Raw genomic sequence first — 19433 nt, forward strand, 5'->3', positions numbered from 1 at the left:
CCGCCGACTCGATTTTCCCCCGAGCGCCAAGTCGTCCGCGGTGTATGCTGGGATTTATATACCGGCGTTTCATTGGCTAACCAATGTGTCAATCATCATTTGAATCGATCGCTATTGGCTGAAGTTATTCGGAGGTCAAGGGGCGGATCCTTTTTATCATTTAGAGGCTGGCATTGGCTTAAACGGCAAAACAAAGCCTGCAATTGGCCGAAAAAGATGAATGCGTATAGCACGTGGTTTGACGGCATACAGAAAGCATTTTTTTTACTATTCTGTATTTGTAAATATTTTATTCTCCTGGATTGACTACCCTCACGGATATAAGAGGACCATGGCTGCACATTATTATTGAACACAACGACTTCGGTGAGCTACTTCGGCTATATATTTTCCCTGTATCTTGTTTCAGACTGAACTCGATGTTTCTGTGATAAGCGGTGCAGATAATGGATGGAATGGAGTGTCTATTTTTAAATGAATTTCAATTCCAAGTGTTTATTGTCATATGCACAGTAAAGTTGTGAGCGAAAAAGAAAATAGAAACTAAGGAATGGTTGGCATTTCTTGAATCCCAAGACTTTAACCTCGTGAATGATGGAACGATGCATTTGAGTGACATCGTACGGACACAATGTTAAGGGGATAAGAAGTTGGACTGAACCATCTGACTGTTTTGTCCACGTTCCCATTGTAGCGCCTTATAATCCGGTGCATCTTATGCATGTCAAATATAGGACCAAAAACTATTTTTTCGGGGTGCGCTCTTTAACCCGGTGCGCCTTATAGTGCGGAAAATACGGTAATTTGATGAAATGGATACAATGCATGTTGATATAAATGTTTGCATGTACATTTATTTACATTTAAAACACATTTCTATTTTATAGCATATGAATAACCTCTATTTTATGTTGACAATATCCGTGTATTATTTACCCTCATGTAAGTTCTAGATCAGGAGATGGTGTCATCATAGTCTGTGGTCTGCAATAGTTTTTGATCTGTGCAGCTCTTTGAGACTCTTTGTGATTAAGGGCCAAACAAATAAACAGGACTTGACTCGAAGAAGATCGTTGTCCTCCATTTTGAGACCCCCCATAGAACTGCCCCCCCTTTGCCACCCCTACCCCCCACACACAAACACAAAAGCACGTTTAGAAACACACGCACACATGAATAAATATACTTTGGTAAGATTAAAAAAAGAGAACAGAAATATGTATGAACATTCAAGAAGTCGTTCGACGTCACAGGAAGTGGAAATTAAAAAGAAAACGAGCGTTATCTCGTTAGCTAGCAGACGTAAACAAGCAACAAGAGTCTTCGCTTCTCATGAAAACCAAAATACTCAGGAACCTTTGTTATTCTACTCCTCTTCACCGACATAATGAAGTCGACTTTCCCCTCCATAGTGATTATTTAGGTCAGCGCTAGCTCGTTAGCTAAATCCGCTTCGGGGCGCCATGGCGAGGACGGCCGCGCGCACGCGCAAACACCCAGACGCGCGCGCGCGCGCGGCGCTCAGACAAAAGCCCCCGAAAATGTGTCCCGAAAACGCCACCGCTTGTGCTCCGAACTCACCTTCTCCGACGACGAAAAGCCCGAAGAGGGCCAGCAGCGTTCCTTTCACAGCCATTTTGGAAGCGTCGCCATCGCCCGAAACAATAACAAAAAGTCGCCGGACGAGAACCAGCGACGAGCCGCAGACGCACGCCAAACGCTCCCGTCTACTCGCGTGTCGCTCGCGAACGAAACGGCTCTGTCAGCCGACTCTTCCGGGCGAAAGGCGGGAGCCGGCTTTGACTCAGAGATCGATATGTCGTTCAGAAACGTCACGGCTCTATGAGTCGACTCTTTGAAGTGATCGACGGGAACCGGCTCGCCACCAATGTTTGGCCTTGAATTGTGAAAAGGAAAAAGAAGAGAGCAAGGAGGAAGGAAGCAGCAAGAGCACCCTAACCTGTGCAGTCCGTTTAGACATTTTGGCAAAAATAGTCAAGTCGAGTCCTTTTTATTTGTGACTCCCTTAATCACAAGGAGTCTCAAAGGGCTGCACATACCACAGACTATAACAGACCGCAGACTGTTATGACATCACCCCCTGATCTAAAACCTACCTGAAGGCAAGGAAAAACTCAAAACCTCAACATGTCAAGTCCTGTTTATTTGTTTGGTCCTTAATCACAAAGAGTCTCAAAGGGCTGCACAGATCAAAGACTATTGCAAACCACAGACTATTAGGACACCATTCCCTGATCTAAAACCTACATGATAGCAAGGTGAAACTCAAAAACATGAGGTAATGCCCGGGCTGCAATGGATGTTGCCCCTTATTTGTCTACCATTTTGAAAGCACACTTGTGAAACCTGATATAGCTAATCGAGATACCAATAGCGTGTGTTGAAGTCATTATGAGGCTTATCTAAGGCTTCTTTTTTATTGAGACAAAAATGTGTGAACAGAGGGCAAGCAGAAAGCAGAGGTTGCGGTTTCCCGATGACCTATAAGACAAAAACCGAACTGAAACTTTTGAGAATTGGCTGTTAAGACAAAAATGTGTGAACAGATGGCAAGCAGTAAGCAGAAGTTGCGGTTTCCCGATGACCTCTAGGACAAAAACCGAACTGAAACCTTTGAGAATTGGCTGTTAAGACAAAAATGTGTGAACAGATGGCAAGCAGTAAGCAGAAGTTGCGGTTTCCCAATGACCTCTAAGACAAAAAACGAACTGAAACTTTTGAGAATTGGCTGTTAAGACAAAAATGTGTAAACAGATGGCAAGCAGAAAGCAGAGGTTGCGGTTACCCGTTGACCTATACAATGCCTCCCAAAACGAATCTTGCTTCAAAATGTCATAGACGGACTTCCGGTAAGATTGTCTGATTGAACACTTGTATTGCGGTGGTCTCCAGAATATTGTCTGCCAATGAAAACTAGGAAAAAAAGGAGAAAAAAGTTAGAGGGAGGCAAAGGTACAGAAGTAGGAAGAAAGGTAAGAAAGAAAAATGAAAGGAAGACAAAGAAAAGAAAAACAAGCTAAACAGAAGTAACGGTACTTTTACTCGAGTCAAATCTTTGGATACTCGACCCGCTTCTGCTCACGAAACGGACGGTACTCCTTTCCATGGTTACCAGCGCATGAGAAACCTCCCGATCGGACTCAGCGAGAGCACCTTCGTCGTCCGGTCGCCGTTGTTTTTGGCAGTAAAGCGTCTTCGGAAGCTCTGCAGGGATGAGTGTCCGACTACGGATACCCAAATATTAGCGCAAGCTAGCTGTTAACACTGTTGGCGATTAGTTGGCGTAGCCAGCCCAAGTATTAGCGAAGAGAGGTTGATGTTAGCTTACTCATGCTAGCTGTAAAAACTGTTGGCGATTAGTTGGTCTGGTGCAGCCAGCCCAAGTATTAGCGCAAGCTAGCTGTCGGCAATGCCTACTTCTTCATAGTAAAAAATTTTGGTAATGGCTATATTTTAACGACATTACGAAAGAAAAAAGGATAGCGTGGAAAGATAAATGCTTTTATTATATCGAGTCCTTTTCAAAATTGATTTTTATATGATTTCGAGTCGAATATCATGTCATGATTGGTCAAAATTTCATAAAAGCAACTCAAAATATAAAGAGCCGACTCTTTTGAGTAGAGCGAGCCAAAAAAGCCAGTTCTCTAAAAGCAGCCGGAACTCCCATCGGTCGCCCCTCCTTCTCGGTGAGCCGGCGAGCTATTTAAAGGGGCAGTGCGCGCCATTTAAAGGGGAGGCGCGCCTCTTGTCCTCCTCCGAGGTCACACCTGACGATCGAGCGACGCTCACGCCTCAAAAGCCAAGGATGCTTTTCAACTCGTATCTCGAAGGCTTCGGGGCATGGCGAGAGAGCGTTCTGCGTGAAAACGGCGTCCGTGGCGTGTTTTTTTCGCCAGGGACGTGCTTTTCGCGGCTGAACTGATTTGGCCTCGAACAATGGCGAGGGGGAGGGCCGTGGCCGGGAAGGAACCCCGAAAAGCTTGAGCCGATCCAAAATAAAGGAGACCCTCGCCTTTCCTCAATCCTTTCCCTCACTATTCCGTTTCTTGACATTTTTCCGAGTTTTCCTTTGAAAACTCATGGTAAATCCACCGAATTGGGTCCTAAACCTTAGCACCTATTTACTCACAGCAAGTCAGTCTATTATTTTAGCATATCTTTGAGTTCTTTACTACAGAATAGCACAAAAACACCACGGAAATACCGTTAAAATACTTGCAGAGAAATACTAAAATACAAAAAATAGAATCACAGTAATACTAGCAAAATACCACCACTGTCATGATTGCTGATTCAGGGTACCAGCCACGGGACCTGATCGGCTGTCGGACTCTTTTTAAACTCCCCTCTTCCGAGAGGAAGCTGTCGGACCGTCTGCGAACCTATGCTCTCAGCTCGGCAAGCTTTTGTACTCTTTGACACTATCCTTCCCTGTTTCCTGCCTAAAACCTGTTGACGGCCTGTTTCTGGACCTGTTTTTGGACCTGTTTCTGCTTTTGCTCCTCATCCACCTGTTTTTGCCCTGTTTCCTGCCGGATACCTGTTGCCGACCTGTTTCTGGACCTGGTTCTTCTTTTGCTCCTCCGTCCCGGCCATCGACCTATTTTTGCCTTGTTTCCTGCCTGATACCTGTTGCCGACCTGTTTCTGTTTTGCTCCTCCGTCCCGGCCATCAACCTGTTTTTACCCCGTTTCCTGCCTGATACCTGTTGCCAGCCTGTTTCTGGACCTGTTTCTGGACCTGTTTCTGCTTTTGCTCCTCTGTCCTGGCCATCGACCTGTTTTTGCCCTGTTTCTTGCCAGATACCTGTTGCCGACCTGTTTCTGGACCTGTTTCTGTTTTGCTCCTGCGTCCTGGCCATCAACCTGTTTTTGCCCCGTTTCCTGCCTGATACCTGTTTCTGGACCTGTTTCTGGACCTGTTTCTGCTTTTGCTCCTCTGTGCTGGCCATCGACCTGTTTTTGCCCTGTTTCCTACCTGTTACCTCTTTTCTGGACCTGTTTCTGATTGGATAACGCGTGACTGAATAACGATCTGTTTTTTGATTTGACCACGTCCACTCTCCTCTCCTGGCTTTCGACGTGTTTCCTATGTTGACCACGTTTTTGCTCTTCTATCCCGGCGACCGACCTGTTTTTTTATGTTTCCGACACCGCCATCGCTCGCCACGGGAGTCCCACTTCCGCGTTCAGAGCCAACTGCTTCCCGGGTCTAGCAATCCCCGGATCGTGGGTGCAACCCCCTCCCTTTTTCCTATTGAAACTTGTGAGAAACGTTACGCAAGTGGGTCCTGTTTCTGTTCTGGTCCTGACATTTTTCATATTCTATTCCCTCTATCTTTTCTCTCTTTTCCCATCGGCTCACATTTTTCTCATTCCTGTTCCTTTTTTTCTCCTAGTTGTACCTTTCCGTTTTTTCGTTCTTCTTTTTCTCCTCTTCTTTTCCAATTTAATTTGTTTTCTTTTTTTTCTCTCATTTTCCTGATTTTATCGCTCGACTTTTTTCCTCTTTCTTTTATCATGTTTCCCTTTTTTCTTCTCTTTTCCCCCTCAATTCAAAAAAAAGAGTCAGACAACGTTGCTTTGAGTGTCTGTAGTTTCGTTTTTTCAGTTGCAGAGCACAATAGAGTAGAGTGCTCAAATATGACACGCTGTCCCTTTAAAAAGTACTTTTCTTGAAATGACAGCAAAGGCCATCGGAGAGCGGACAAATATTGGAGAAATGGCCGATTCGGGAGAGAAAGAGACGATGGCGGTTTTGCGAAAAGGGGCTCGACCGAGGGTGGGCAAACTACGGCCCGGGGGCCACTTACACCCCGTCAAACACCGACAAAGGAATATACATCGAAACCCTTATTTTTTTCATCGTGTGCTCCGCCATTCCCAGCGTACGATCGTATTTATCATATCTCTGTGTGTCATTTGTCTGTACTGGCAAATGTTTTTCATCAGGACATGATTGAGCGCCTCCTAGTGGGGAAGAAATATTTGATCAAAAAATACAACAATAATAACATTTGAATCATAAGAAAAAACAGGAATTATCGTACAAATATGGAATGGATTTGGTATAATGCGAGTCCTTCTTGCTGCTTCGTCTTTGTTGTCTTTTTCTCCTAGTTTCTTTCTATTTTTTTCTAATCGAACAAAGTTTCCCTTAATTCTCAAATCCATCCATCCATGATCTGCAACGCTTATCCTCAGTAGGGTCGCGGGAGTGCCGGAGCCCATCCCAGCTATCTTTGAGCAGCGGGTGGGGGACACAGGGACAGACAACTCATTGGCCTACCTAGGGACAATTTCTGTTAGGCCAATCGACCTGACATGCACGATTTTGGAATGTGGGAGGAAACCTAGGCAAGCACAGGGAGAACATGCAAACTCCACACAGGAGATCCGATCTCATGACCTCTGAACTGTGCCGCGCACGCGCTCACCACTGCGCCGCCGTGCTGCCCTATTCTCGAATCCAGCGCTACAAAAGGGCCGTTTGATGAAAGGGTTTGGCAATAATCTCGATTCAAACGCCTGCACGTGCCTTTATTCAGAGAAAAATGAGAAAAAAAAATATCAACGTTGCTCTTTTGCCCGCGACTGGTATTTGCAGGGCAACGGCGCCATCTACAGTGAAGGAGTGCCATCGAACCGCGTGTTGTGGTTTATTGGAGTCGGAGCTTGACATAATGAGGACACGTTGGTTTAAGACGGGAAATTCCAGGCTTGTTTCTCCCGAGTTTAGATGTCAGTGAGTGTTATTAATAATAACATTGGGCTCGGTTCGGAACAGCTGTCAGGAATTCGGCCGAGTCAGGCCGACTCCAATGATTTTCTCGGAAATTTTGTATCAAAGACTAAATGAAGGTCGTCAAATTTAAGTTGTCGATGTTGTATAGTTAATACACCTTCGAGTAAAACACAGTAAGGTGGGGTCACCGTATCCCGGGGTTTTTCTTCAAATAACATCCTTTAAAGACTAAATAAGGGTACTCAAATTTATGTCGGTGCAAAATATTTTGTTGTCAATGTTGTTGAGTAGAGAGAAAAACACCATAAGGCGGGGTCGCTGTATCCCGGGGGACTATGGTCATCGATTCCTCCGGACTCAAACCAAGGATGCGGGTTCATCTATGAAATTTCGAACATTTTTAAACATTTTAGCACCGTTTTTCAAATCAGGAAGAAAAGGGAGAATTGGATTCATTGCGTCTTCCCCGCCAAAATAAAATGTCTTCTTTATCAGGAGAGTAAAGCAGGGAGGAGCAAAACGATGGATTTTTCCTCAACGGGGACGAGAAACGGAAAGAACTCGCTTTGGCGAATCGAAAGAGGACGAAAACGAAGAAAGAACGAAAAAAGAAGAAGCAACGTGCGATATTTCGGACGTGATGTTTTTGCTCTTGAGGGTATAAGAAAGCTGATTGTCTCTTAGACGAAGGACAATGTTGTTTGGACGCTGATGATCGATCGATAAACAACTTTTCCCTCCCGTCAAAACTTCTTTTCTCGGGCTGCTCCGAAACGGGGTCCCGACCCGGCCGCGGTCTAGACGTCGCGCTTGAGTTTGTTGAGGTGGGCGTGTCCCGGGTGGGCGTGGCCCAGGTCCTGCTGCAGTTTGGAGAGGGTCTTCTTGACCCGGAGCGCCGTCAGACGCGCCGCCGGCTTCTGGAACCAGCACTCGCGCGCCGTTTTGGCGATGGCCGCCGTGATCTGCCGTGGGGGACACGCCCAGAAAATTCACATCAAGGTGAACGACGCCCCCTACAGGTCTTTTTTTCCCCCTGCTTGCGCCTTCGAGCTGACTCCGCCCCCTACTCATCCTTTCTCCGTGCTTAAAATGTTAATGTTGAATAGGACATAAGAAGAGAGAAAAAATAGAAAGAGAGATGGATAGAGAGACACAGAGAGAGATGGAGTGATAGAAAGAGAATGAGAATAATGGGAAGAAAAAAGAGAGATAGTGGGACAGACACACAGGGAGAAAAAGAAAGAGAGGAGAGGAGAGAGAGAGAAAAAAGGGGGTAAAAAAAGAGAGAGAAAGAGAGAGAGAAAAAAAGAGGGAGGAAAAGAAAGAAAGAGAGATGGATAGAGGGACACCAAGAGAGAGAGCTGGAGTGATAGAAAGAGAATGGGGATAATGGGAAGAAAAAAGAGAGATAGTGAGACAGACACAGACAGAAAAAGAGAAAGAGAAAGGAGAGAAGAGAGAGAGAGAGAGAGAGAGAGAGAAAAAGGGGGTAAAGAAAGAGAGAAAAAGAGAGAGAAAAAAAGGGGGAGGAAAAGAAAGAAAGAGAGATGGATAGAGGGACACCAAGAGAGAGAGATGGAGTGATAGAAAGAGAATGAGGATAATGGGAATAAAAAAAGAGATAGTGAGACACAGGGAAAAAAAAGAAAGAGAAAAGAGAGGAGAGGAGAGGAGAGGAGAGAGAAAAAAGGGGGTAAAAAAAGAGAGAAAGAGAGAGAGAAAAAAAAGGAGGGAGGAAAAGAAAGAAAGAGAGATGGATAGACGGACACCAAGAGAGAGAAAGGTAGAAAAAAAGAGGAAAAGAATGAAAGACATATCGATAGAGAGACTCAAAGAGAGAAGCAGAGGGATAGAGTGAGAGAGCGAGACAAATGGGAAGAAAAAAGAAAGAGATAAAGAGACAGACACAGGGAGAAAAACAGAAATAGAGAGAGAATAAAAAAGGAGAGAAGAGAGAGACAGACGGAGAAAGGGAAAAGGGGTGGAGAAAGAAAGAAGAAAAATAAAGAGAGAAAAAGAGAGAAAAAAGAAGGAGCAAAAGAAAGAAAGAGAGATGGATAAAGAGACACAAAGAGAGCGACGGAAAGATAGAAAGAGAGAGGTAGAAAAACAGGAAGAAAAAAGAAAGAGATAGAGACATAGACACAGGGAGAAAAAGAGAAAGAGAAAGGAGAGAAGAGAGAGAGAGAGGGGGGCATAGGGGTGAAGAAAGAAAGAAAAGAGTGAAAGAGAAAGAGAGAGAGAGAGAGAGCAGAATAGAGGTAAAGAAATAAAGAAGAGAAATAAAAAGAGAGAAAAAGAAATTGAAAGAAAGAGAAATGGATAGAAAGACAAAGAGAGGTGCAGGGAGATAGAAAGAGAGGGTGAGAAAAACGTGAAGAAAAAAGAAAGAGATTGAGAGACAGAAACAGGGAGAAAAAGACAAAGAGAAAGGAGAGAGAAAAAGAGAGAGAGAGAAAGGGGTAAGGAAAGAGAGAAGAGAAATAAAGAGAGAGAAAGAGAAATTGAAAGAAATAGAGATGGATAAAGAGACACAAAAAGAGCGACGGAAAGATAGAAAGAGAGAGGGAGAAAAACAGGAAGAAAAAAGAAAGAGATAGATAGACACAGGGAGAAAAAGAGAAAGAGAAAGGAGAGAAGAGAGAGAGGGAGAGAGAGAGAGAGAAAGAGGAATAGAGGTGAAGAAAAAAAAAGGATAGAAAAAGAAAGAGAGAAAATAAATTGAAAAAGAGAGATGGATAGGAGGACGTACCGGGTGGGAGTGGAGGCGGTTGTGCCAGGCGGGCCGGTGGCGCTCAACGCACACCACCTTCTTCATCTCCTCGAAAGAGGGATCCGACGGGACCGCCTCGAAAAACGGGAGGCGGTATTCTTCCGCCATGCCTGGAGAAAGAACAAAACCGGGACAAACTTCTCAGGGTCTCGCCAGAAAGACACTTCCGCTTCTCATCCGGGAATCGAACCTGCGCTCTACCTCCACGGGTCTAAAGGCGGAGCGGGAAACCGGGCAGACGCTGAGGACGAACGAATCGACCCGCAGGGCGGTTTTCCACCGGCAAAGGTCCCCGTACAGTGCCGGGCAACGGGAACAGAATTTCGGAAAACTCTAAGGCAATGCTGCCCCCTTGTGGACACGTCAAGTGCCCTAGTAAGTATTGCTTGACTGAGTCTGTTAAGCGCGGTGGTTCAAAACTAACCTGCTAATAAAAACAAACAAAATGGATTCAACTACTTTGAATTCATTTATAAACTCCCGTCTTCTGAAAGGAAGCCGTCAGACCGTCTGCGAACCTATGCTCTAAGCTAAGCAAGCTTTTATACTCTCCGACATTATCCTGCCCCGTTTTCCTACCTGATACCTGTTACCGACCTGTTTCTGGATCCGTTTCCGTCTTTGCTCTTCGCCCTGGCCATCGACCTGTTTCTGCCCTGTTACCGACTTTTTTTTCTGGACCCGTGTCTGTTTTGCTTCCCTGTCCCAGCCATCGACCTGTTTTTGCCCCGTTTCCTGCCTGATACCTGTTACCGACCTGTTTCTGGAGCCGTTTTCATCTTTGCTCCCCCGCCCTGGCCATCGACCTGTTTTTGTCCTGATGCCGACCTTTTTCTGGACCCGTGCCTGTTTTTGCTTCCCTGTCCCAGCCATCGACCTGTTTTTGCCGCTTTTCCTGCCTGATACCTGTTACCGACCTGTTTCTGGAGCCGTTTCCGTCTTTGCTCCCCTGCCCTGGCCATCGACCTGTTTTTGCCCTCTTGCCGACCTTTTTCTGGACCCATGCCTGTTTTTGCTTCCCTGTCCCAGCCATCGACCTGTTTTTGCCGCTTTTCCTGCCTGATACCTGTTACCGACCTGTTTCTGGACCCGTTTCTGTCTTTGCTCCCCTGCCCTGCCCATCGACCTGTTTTTGCCCTGTTTCCTGCCTGATACCTGTTGCCGACCTGTTTCTGTTTTGCTCCGCTGTACCAGCCTTTGACCTGTTTTTGCCCTGTTTCCTGCCTGATACCTGTCGCCGACCTCTCTTCTGGACCCGTTTCCGTTTTTGCTCCTCTGTCCCGGCCATCGACCTGTTTTTGCCCTCTTGCCGACCTTTTTCTGGACCTGTTTCTGTTTTTGCTCCCCCGTCCCAGCCATCGACCTGTTTTTGCCGCTTTTCCTGCCTGATACCTGTTACCGACCTGTTTCTGGACCCGTTTCTGTCTTTGCTCCCCTGCCCTGGCCATCGACCTGTTTTTGCCCTGTTTCCTGCCTGATACCTGTTGCCGACCTGTTTCTGTTTTGCTCCGCCGTACCAGCCATTGACCCGTTTTTGCCCTGTTTCCTGCCTGATACCTGTCGCCGACCTCTCTTCTGGACCCGTTTCCGTTTTTGCTCCTCCGTCCCGGCCATCGACCTGTTTTTGCCCCGTTTCCTGCCTATTACCTGTTTACGACCTCTCTTCTGGACCCGTTTCCCCCCGCTCTCGACACCGCCTTCACTCGACACGGAATAGCCACTTCCCCGTTCCCGCCGTCAGCCGACGATCACCGGATCGTGGGCGCGAGCCCTTTCCTCCTTCTTAATAAAACTAAAAGAAAGGCACGCAAGTGGGTCCTGTTTCCGTTTCTGGTCTCTGACATGAAATGAGCCAATCCTTCAGACAAACTCGAATGTTTTCTCGATAAAACGATGGAAAAGACTCTTCGATCGCATCGTTTTTCGTTTTGCTTCACGAGAAACAAAATCTAGCGCCGTATAGTCTGGAATCGAGAACGGATTTGGCCTTTATCTGTGCGAACGTCCCGTTCGGGGACGGGAGAACGATACAGGAAACGATTAGAAGTCTCTGGCGGGTGGCGAGGGAATACAGGCGCGCTAGCGTGTTAGCATCTGCCGCTCGTCCCGCTGAGCGCCGACAGCTGATAAGAATGTTTATAGCCACGCTAACGCTAATCGCTAATCGCACCGGACCGGCCAAGATGGCCGACACGGACGGGTTCTGACCCGCTTACGTAGAAAACAACCTTCCCTTCGAAAAACGTGCGCAAGGTCTGCTCATCCCGTATGTTGTTTCCGCGTGCGTTCCTGTTTTTCTCCGTTTTATTTAGAAGGAGGAAAAAAGTCGAGAGCGGGAAAAGAACGGGTCGATGGCCGGGACGGAGGAGCAAAAACGGAAACGGGTCCAGAAAAGAGGTCGGCGACCGGTATCAGGCAGGAAACAGGGCAAAAACGGGTCAATGGCTGGGACGGCAGAGCAAAACAGAAACGGGTCCAGAAACAGGTCGGCAACAGGTATCAGGCAGGAATCAAGTTCGGAAAAGGGGCCAGAGCCAGGAATCAGGACAGGAATCAGGACAGGAGAGAGTCGGGGTCGAAAAGGCTCGCCTAGCAGGATAGAGAAAGAAAAAAAAGAGATAAAGGAATAAGAGAAAGAGGGAGGGAAAAGGAGAGAGAGCGGGACAAAGAAAGAGAGAGAGAGGTAGAGAGCGTGAGAAACAAAAGATAAAAAGTTGTGAACAAGGGGGAAAAGAAAGGGAGAGGAAGAAAGAAATCCAAAGAAAAATAGAAAGAAGGAGAGAAAAGAGAAAAGAAAGCGTGAAGGGTAGGAAGAGAGAAAAGGAAAAAGGGAAGTTAGAGCAAAAAAGGTTCAAAGACACACAAAGAGAAAGAGACAAAGAGCATGTGGCGCCAGCTGAGGCTCAGATTGGCTTCCTTTGTCAGTCCGTCAAGGAACCTCTGCCCCGCCAGGCGTAGGTTCTGACTCGGTAAGTCCTGTTTTCCTGTCGGTAATACCTGTCCGGTATTGTTCCTGTCTACTTTTGCCCTGCTTAATATCAGTTTCCAGTTTCATTCCCATCTATTTTCGCCCTGTTTAATTTTGTTTTGACTCGTCTGGTCTCGGGACCCAGACGTTGATGTAAATGGAGAGAGTATTTCTGCACTAACAAAAGTTTTCTTTTTCTTTTGGCCAAAATTTGAGGTTTTATTTGTTTTATTATAATAATAAGTGTCTATTCTGGTACTGGTTTTGACTCGTCTGGTCCCGGGACCCATATGTTGATATAAATGGAGAGACCATATCTGCCATGACAAAAGTTTTTTTGTGGCCAGAATTTGGGCTTTTATTTGTTTTAATGTAATAGTAAGTGCCCATTCTGGCACTGGTTTTGACTCGTCTGGTCTCGGGACCCAGATGTTGATATTGATGGAGAGACCATTTCAGGTTTTCTTGTTCTCATGGCCAGAATTTGGGTTTTTTATTTGTTTTATTGTAATAATAAGTGTCCGTTCGGGCACCGGTTTTGACTCGTCTGGTCTCGGGACCCAGACGTTGATATAAATGGAGAGAGTATTTCTGCACTAACAAAAGTTTTCTTTTTCTTTTGGCCAGAATTTGGGGTTTTATTTGTTTTATCGTAATAATAAGTGTCCGTTCGGGCACCGGTTTTGACTCGTCCGGTCTCGGGACCCAGGTGTCGATATAAAGACCATTTTTTTTGTTTTTTTCTCAAAGGGGACCCTCCGTACGCGACCTACCGTTGACCAGGGTCCTCCTGGCGATCTCCCAGAAGACCAGTCCCAAGGCCCAGACGTCGGTCTGCTTGTAGGACTCAAAGAGGTCCACCCGGATGCTCTCGTCCAGGACTTCGGGGGCCATGTAGCGTTTGGTGCCCACCCGGGGGTTGTGGCCCACGTCCAGGTAGTCCCCGGACTGGGAGTGGATCACCGCCAGACCTGGACCGCAGAAGACCGCGAGCTTTTACCAGCGTGGGGGTTCTGGGTCTGGGTGGGGACCCATGGATTTGCTGAAGGTCACAAAGATTCTACTGTTCTCTAATCCATTATCCCCCCTCTCCATGACATCAGAACGAAGGATCAAGATGAATGAAATCGTGAAAGAATCTATCCATCGGTCAACTCTCTCTCTTTCTCTGTCTCTGTTTTTATCACTCTCTCTCTCTAATTGTCTCTCTCTTTCTCTCTCTCTCTTTTCCATCTCTCCCTCTCCATCCCTTGGTTGTTGTCTTTCTCTGTCTCTCTCTCTCTTCCTCTTACTTTGTCTTTCTATCTGTTTTTCATGATCTCCCTCCCCTGTCTCTTCCTCTATCTCTCACTTGTCTCTCTGTTCTATCTCTCTCGCTCTCTTTTTCTCCCTGTCCTCTGATTCTTTTTGTCTCTTTCTTTCTCTTGCTTTCTTTTTCTCGTTGGCTCTCTACTTTTCTTTTCTCTCTCTCTCTCTCTCTCTCGTCCTGTTCTTGTCCCTGTCTTTTTTTCTCTCAGTCTCTCTCTTTCTTTGTTTATTTTACTGTCTCTCTCTCTCTCCCATTGTCCCTCTCTTTCTCTCCCTCTCTCTCTTCCATCTCTCCCTCTCCATCCCTTGGTTGTTGTCTTTCTCTGTCTCTCTCTCTCTCTTCCTCTTACTTTGTCTTTCTTTTTGGTTTTCATGATCTCCCTCCCCTGTCTCTTTCTCTATCTCTCACTTGGTGTTTGTCTCTCTGTTCTATCTCTCTCGCTCTCCTTTTCTCCCTGTCCTCTGACTCTCTTTGTCTCTTTCTTTCTCTTGCTTTCTTTTTCTCATTGACTCTACTTTTTTCTCCCTTTCCTGCCCTGTTTTTGTTTCTGTCTTTTTTTTCTCTCAGTCTCTCTCTTTGTTTCATCTTACTGTCTCTCGCTCCCATTGTCTCTCTTTGTCATTCTCTCTCTCTCTCTCTCTCTTGCTCTCTCTTCCCTATGTCTTTTTATCACTTTGTCTCTCGGCCTCATTCTCTCACTTGGTCTCTCTATGTTTCTATCTCTCATTTGGTCTCTTTCTGTCACTCTCTTTGATCTAATACTTGGTCTCTCTCAGTCCCTATCTCTTAATTGGTCTCTGTCTCTCTCTCTCTCTATCTCTCATTTAGTTTCTGTCTCTCTCTCTCTCTCACTTGGTCTCTCTGTCTCTATCTCTCCTTTTGTTTTTGTCTGTCTCTCACATTCTTTCTCTCTTTTTCTATTCCTCATTTGGTCTCTCTCGGTCTGTCTCTCTCTCTATCCCATGCTTGGTCTCTCTCCGTCTCCATCTCTCAGTTGACCTCGCTCGTTTTATTTCCCACCTGGTCTCTGTGTGTGTCTCTCTCTCTCTCTCTCTCTCCCTCTCTCTCTCTCTTTCTCCCTTTCCCCCTGTCTCACTTGGTCTTTATCACTGTCTCGCTTTCTCTCTCTCACTCTCTCTCTCTTCATCTCGTGCTTGGTCTCTCTCTGTCTTTATCATTCAGTTGATCTCTCTCTTTCTATTTCTCACCTGGTCTCTCTCTCTCTCTCTCTCTCTCTTCATCTCAAGCTTGGTCTCTCTCTGTCTTTATCATTCAGTTGATCTCTCTTTTTATTTCTCACCTGGTCTCTCTCTCTCTCTCTCTCACTCTTGCTCTCTCTGTCTCTCTCTCTCTTCATTTCATGCTTGGTCTCTCTCTCTGTCTTTATCATTCAGTTGATCTCTCTCTTTCTATTTCTCACCTGGTCTCTCTCTCTCTCTCTCTCTCTCTCTCCCTCCCTGTCTCACTTGGTCTCTCTCGCTGTCTTGCTTTCTTTCTCTCTCTCTTGTTCTGTGTGTTTCTCTCTTTATCTCATGTTTGGTCTCTCTCTGTCTCTATCCCTCATTTGGTCTCTCTCTCTCTCTCTCTATCTATCTTTCTCTCTCTCTTTCTCTCTCTCTTTCTCCCTATCTCCATCTCACTTTGTCTCTCTATGTCTCTACTTCTCATTTGGTTTCTCTCTGTCTCTATCCCTCGTTTGGTCTCTCTCTCTCTCTCTCTCTCTCTCTCACTGTATCTCATGCTTGGTTTCTCTCTGTCTCTATCCCTCAGTTGATCTCTTTCTTTCTATTTCTCACCTGGTCTCTGCGTCTCTCTCTCTCTCTCTCTCTCTCTCTCTGTCTCTCCCTTGTGTCTTTGTCTCATTTTCAATTTGTCATGACTCCATACCTTCACGTTTTCTCTCCTTCTCTATCTCTCTACCTCCGTCTCCTTCCCTCCGCTTCCGTTTGTCTGTCTTTGTCCCTCACACACTCGCAACATTCGGATACGGCGTCGGAAACCGGCGCCCGCTAGCGCCCCCTAGCGGCAGGGCGGCCCTCACCCAGGTCGGCGATGCAGCACTGGCCGTTGCGCTTGACCAGGACGTTCCTGCTCTTGAGGTCCCGGTGGGCGATGGCGGGTTTTCCCTGCGAGCTGACGATCTCGGCGTGGAGGTGGACCAGACCGCAGGCCACCGACAGGCACATCCGCAGGCAGCCCTCGGGGTCCTGCGGCCCCGACTGCAGGAAATCGTAGAGGGAGCCCGCCTCGTGGAAGTGCGTCACCAGCCACAGCTGGGTGCTGGAGTTCTTGGAGGTCATGTCCGAGGCGATGAAGCCTGAAACGGGGAGGAGTCGGGGACGTTAGGGACGAGCCGGGCGTCCCCCCCCGCCCGCTCGCCCGCCTACCCAGGATGTTGTCGTGGCGCAGCTGGACGGTGTTGTAGATCTCGGTCTCGCGGAACCAGGACTGCTCGTCTCGGGAGGAGAAGATCTTCACCGCCACGCTCTCCCCCATCCAGGTCCCGCGCCACACCTCGCCGTATCGACCTTTGCCTGAAGAAAGCCGGCATGAAGACTCTCCTGTCCTTAGCTCCGACCTTGTTCGTCCCGGGTGTCAAACTACTAGGTTTGAATTTTACAAAGGATGATTGGATTTTTTCTCAAATTCGTTTGGTGGGCCGTGTGAAAAAGCCTGAGGGCCGCAGTTAGCCCCGAAACTGCAGTTTGCCCACCCCTGGTTTAGAAAGCGAGCTTCTATGAGCCTTTGCATTGTTTTGTATTCAAGTCAGGATTGTTAGCCGGTGTTAGCATTTAGCATTTGAGACTGTACTCACAGTCTAAAGCCGAGGTCCGTGGCGTCAAACAGGCGGCCCGCGGGCCAGATCAGGCCCAGTAAGGGATTTGAATCTGGCCCGCGTGACAACACTCAGAGAAGCGCAAGAGAAAAACGAGCTGCAGGTGGAAATATGTCCATTTTGATGTTGCCAAAATCAGGTGCCTCCTTTGTTCCCGCCCCCATCGGTTCGATTTTGTCCACGTCCTCGTTTCCATCGATCCACTTTCACGACCGACAATCAAGTGTGCGCTCGTTCCTCTTCCCCCCAATAAACTGTGAGTAACGTTACGCGATTGGGTTCTGCTTCCTGTTTCCTGTCCCGGTCCTGGTTCTTTCTATTTGTTTTGAAATCATTGCGTTTCATCCAATGGTTTTCTAAACGCTTGAAAGGAAACTCAAATCATATCTTAAGTGCCTGTTTTTGTTCCCGTAAATGTGCCCACCCCTGATCTAAAGGAAGCAAGGCCCCCGGTTTTGCAACCGGGCGAAAAAAAAACCGGAGAGGGACCCACCGACACACTCCACCAGCGAAATCTGCCTGGCCATGGTCCTCTGGACCAGATAGGGAAGTCCGGTCCCGCTCCCCGACGTGCAGAACTCGTCGAAAAGACCCTGCCGAAAAACAAAAGACACGGGTCCCGGATGAGGAACGGCTCAGCTGGGGTTCCTACGCCCTTTTTCACAAACAAATTCAAGCACTTTCAAGGCCGAGTTCACAAGTCTTGGGGGCAACAACGGTTGGTGGGATGATGCTGTACAAACTAAAGCCGGCTGCCGTTAGTCGGGAGGGAAGAAGAGATGCCATGGCAAGGCCGGGCCACCATTTTTAAGCGGAATGGATTTGTTTTCCTTCATTTCTATGGAGTCGGACTGCCGGGAAACACGGCAACAATCGGAAGCCTTCTCAAGACCCAGACTAGGTTTTTAGAGCCTTACTAGTGTTTCCGGCTATGTCTCGGCCCCAGAGTTTTCGGGGTTTCTGGCCAGGGTTTGGAACGAGGGTTTTGGCCTCAAACTAGGGTTTTCGAGCGCTTCAAGGGTTCTTCCGGGGCATCGACGAGCACTGCACCCTGATTTCGTTTTAGACCCCATCTTGGGGGCAACGACGGTTGGTAGGATGATGCCGTACGAACAAAGGACGGCTGCCGTTCGTCGGGAGGGAAGAAGAAATGCCATGGACTGGCCGGGACTGGATTTATTTTCTGGTCTATGGAGTCAGACTGCCGGGAAACACGGCAACAATCGGAAGAGATTTCAATCCCCAGACCGGGTTTTCAGAGGCCTTAGTAGTGTTTCTGGCTAGTAGCGTTTTAAAGCGTGTTTCCAGAACTCGGGTTTCGGCCTCAAACCAGGGTTTTCGAGCGCTTCCGGGGTTCTTCCGGGACACGGACGAGCGCTGCACCCGGAACGTCCCGTTTCTCGGACGCGCACGTACCCCGTAAGCCGGCTCGTCTCCGTCGGGGACTTTGAGCGCGTCGCCGTCTCCCGCGTTCCGGAAACGAGAACGGGAGCGTCGGGAACGCAGGAAGACCAAGGGGCCGCACAAAAGGCCCGCCAGCAGGAAGAAGAGCGCCCCCGCCGCCGCCGCCGCCGCCCAGATTTCCCGTCCCGCGGGCGACGGCGGGGGCGCCGGAGTGCTGAGTTGTCGGCGGATGTCGGGAGGGGGCGTGGCCAAGGCGTTGCAGCCGTTTCGCCGGCAGCAGAAAACGTGGAAGCCGCGGAAGGACGTCAGGCATTGCTCTCGGTAGTTGCTGTCGGAGAAGCAACCCCGTTCCTGGTGACCGTCCAGCCAGGTGAAGAAACACACGTCGCCGCCGCACGTCCCGTTCACGCACGTCCCTTTGCTGTTCTCGCAGGCGCACCGCACTTTCCCGTCGTCGCCGCAATCTGAAAAAAAAAGACAAAGGGCAAAGGGATGGCGTCCGGCGTACCGATATTGGAAATGGGCGGTCGGGACGCGCTGTTGGCGAACGTAAGGGCTCTCTGAAGCGACTCTTTGAAACCGACAACGGGAGCCGGCTCCCCGCCGATAAGGAGCCGGTTCCCCGGCCGGTTGACTTCCGATTAGTGACGTGCTGTTGGCAAACGTAACGGCTCTATGAAGCGACTCTTTGAACCCGACAACAGGAGCCGGCTCCCCGCCGACAAGGAGCCGGTTGACTTCCATATAGTGACGTGCTGTTGGCAAACGTAACGGCTTTTTGAAGTGACTCTTTGAAATTGACAGCAGGAGCCGGCTCCCCGCCGATAAGGAGTCGGTGGACTTCCGAAGAGGACGTGCTGTTGGCAAACGTAACGGCTCTATGAAGCGACTCTTCGAAACCGACAACGGGAACCGGCTCCCCACCAATAAGGAGCCGGTTGACTTCCAAATAGTGAAGTGCTGTTGGCAAACGTAACAGTGAGATCGGATATGAAAGAGACGCCATTAAAGAAAATGATGTAGGAGGTCCCTGCTGGAAGCACTCCATTTGCAGTATTACTGTCATTGTACTATCATACAATAATACCACAACATGAATATGACGACAAATATACTACAAAATAGTTCTATCGGAATATGATGTTACGACAGAAATACTCCAAAAATACAACAACAGTAGTACTACAAAAATGATACCAACAAAATACTACAGAGTACTATCATCCATCCATCCATCTATCTATCTATCTATCTATCTACTCCAGAAATACTACAAATAAATACATTTTAAAAAGTGCAGAGACACTACAAAAATCAGACTGCAGAAATACTACAAAAAATACAACCACAGTAATACTACAAAAAAACAGAATAC

General features: G+C 47.6%; 3 protein-coding genes across 3 annotated transcripts in view; 1 reads left to right on the forward strand and 2 right to left on the reverse strand.

The window, feature by feature from the left end:
- Window positions 1-1771, reverse strand: part of LOC148368261 (activin receptor type-1B-like) — a 37158-nt gene extending 35387 nt beyond the window's left edge. Inside the window, exon 1 of the mRNA XM_088330224.1 lies at window positions 1582-1771. Coding sequence (XP_088186350.1) covers window positions 1582-1636 — 55 coding nt within the window. The 5' untranslated portion in view covers window positions 1637-1771. The remainder of the gene's footprint in view (window positions 1-1581) is intronic.
- LOC148368257 (uncharacterized) overlaps window positions 1-19433 on the forward strand; it is a 541253-nt gene that overhangs the window by 99297 nt on the left and 422523 nt on the right. The gene's annotated exons all lie outside the window — the stretch shown is intronic.
- Window positions 5602-18817, reverse strand: acvrl1 (activin A receptor like type 1). Its single transcript, XM_088330210.1, has 7 exons — window positions 18071-18817; window positions 17148-17247; window positions 16206-16352; window positions 15860-16135; window positions 13283-13480; window positions 9521-9651; window positions 5602-7730 (listed from the first exon to the last, which is right to left on the reverse strand). Exons 1-7 carry the CDS (start codon window positions 18800-18802, stop codon window positions 7566-7568), a joined length of 1749 nt encoding a protein of 582 aa, XP_088186336.1. The 5' UTR covers window positions 18803-18817; the 3' UTR covers window positions 5602-7565.

This window comes from Urocampus carinirostris, chromosome 3 (assembly GCF_059441175.1).
Source record: "Urocampus carinirostris isolate Australia breed hairy pipefish chromosome 3, RoL_Ucar_1.0, whole genome shotgun sequence".
Taxonomy (NCBI): domain Eukaryota; kingdom Metazoa; phylum Chordata; class Actinopteri; order Syngnathiformes; family Syngnathidae; genus Urocampus; species Urocampus carinirostris.

What these genes read in the sequence shown, in the direction of transcription:
- acvrl1 (XM_088330210.1), bottom strand. Translation starts at nt 18,802, where the DNA reads ATGGAAGTCAACCGGCTCCTTGTCGGCGGGGAGCCGGCTCCTGTTGTC. An exon ending in GAGACGAGCCGGCTTACGGG is followed by an intron (nt 17,248 to 18,070) that starts GTACGTGCGCGT and finishes GTTTTTCGGCAG; the next exon opens with GGTCTTTTCGACGAGTTCTG. An exon ending in GCGCCACGACAACATCCTGG is followed by an intron (nt 16,136 to 16,205) that starts GTAGGCGGGCGA and finishes TCCCCGTTTCAG; the next exon opens with GCTTCATCGCCTCGGACATG.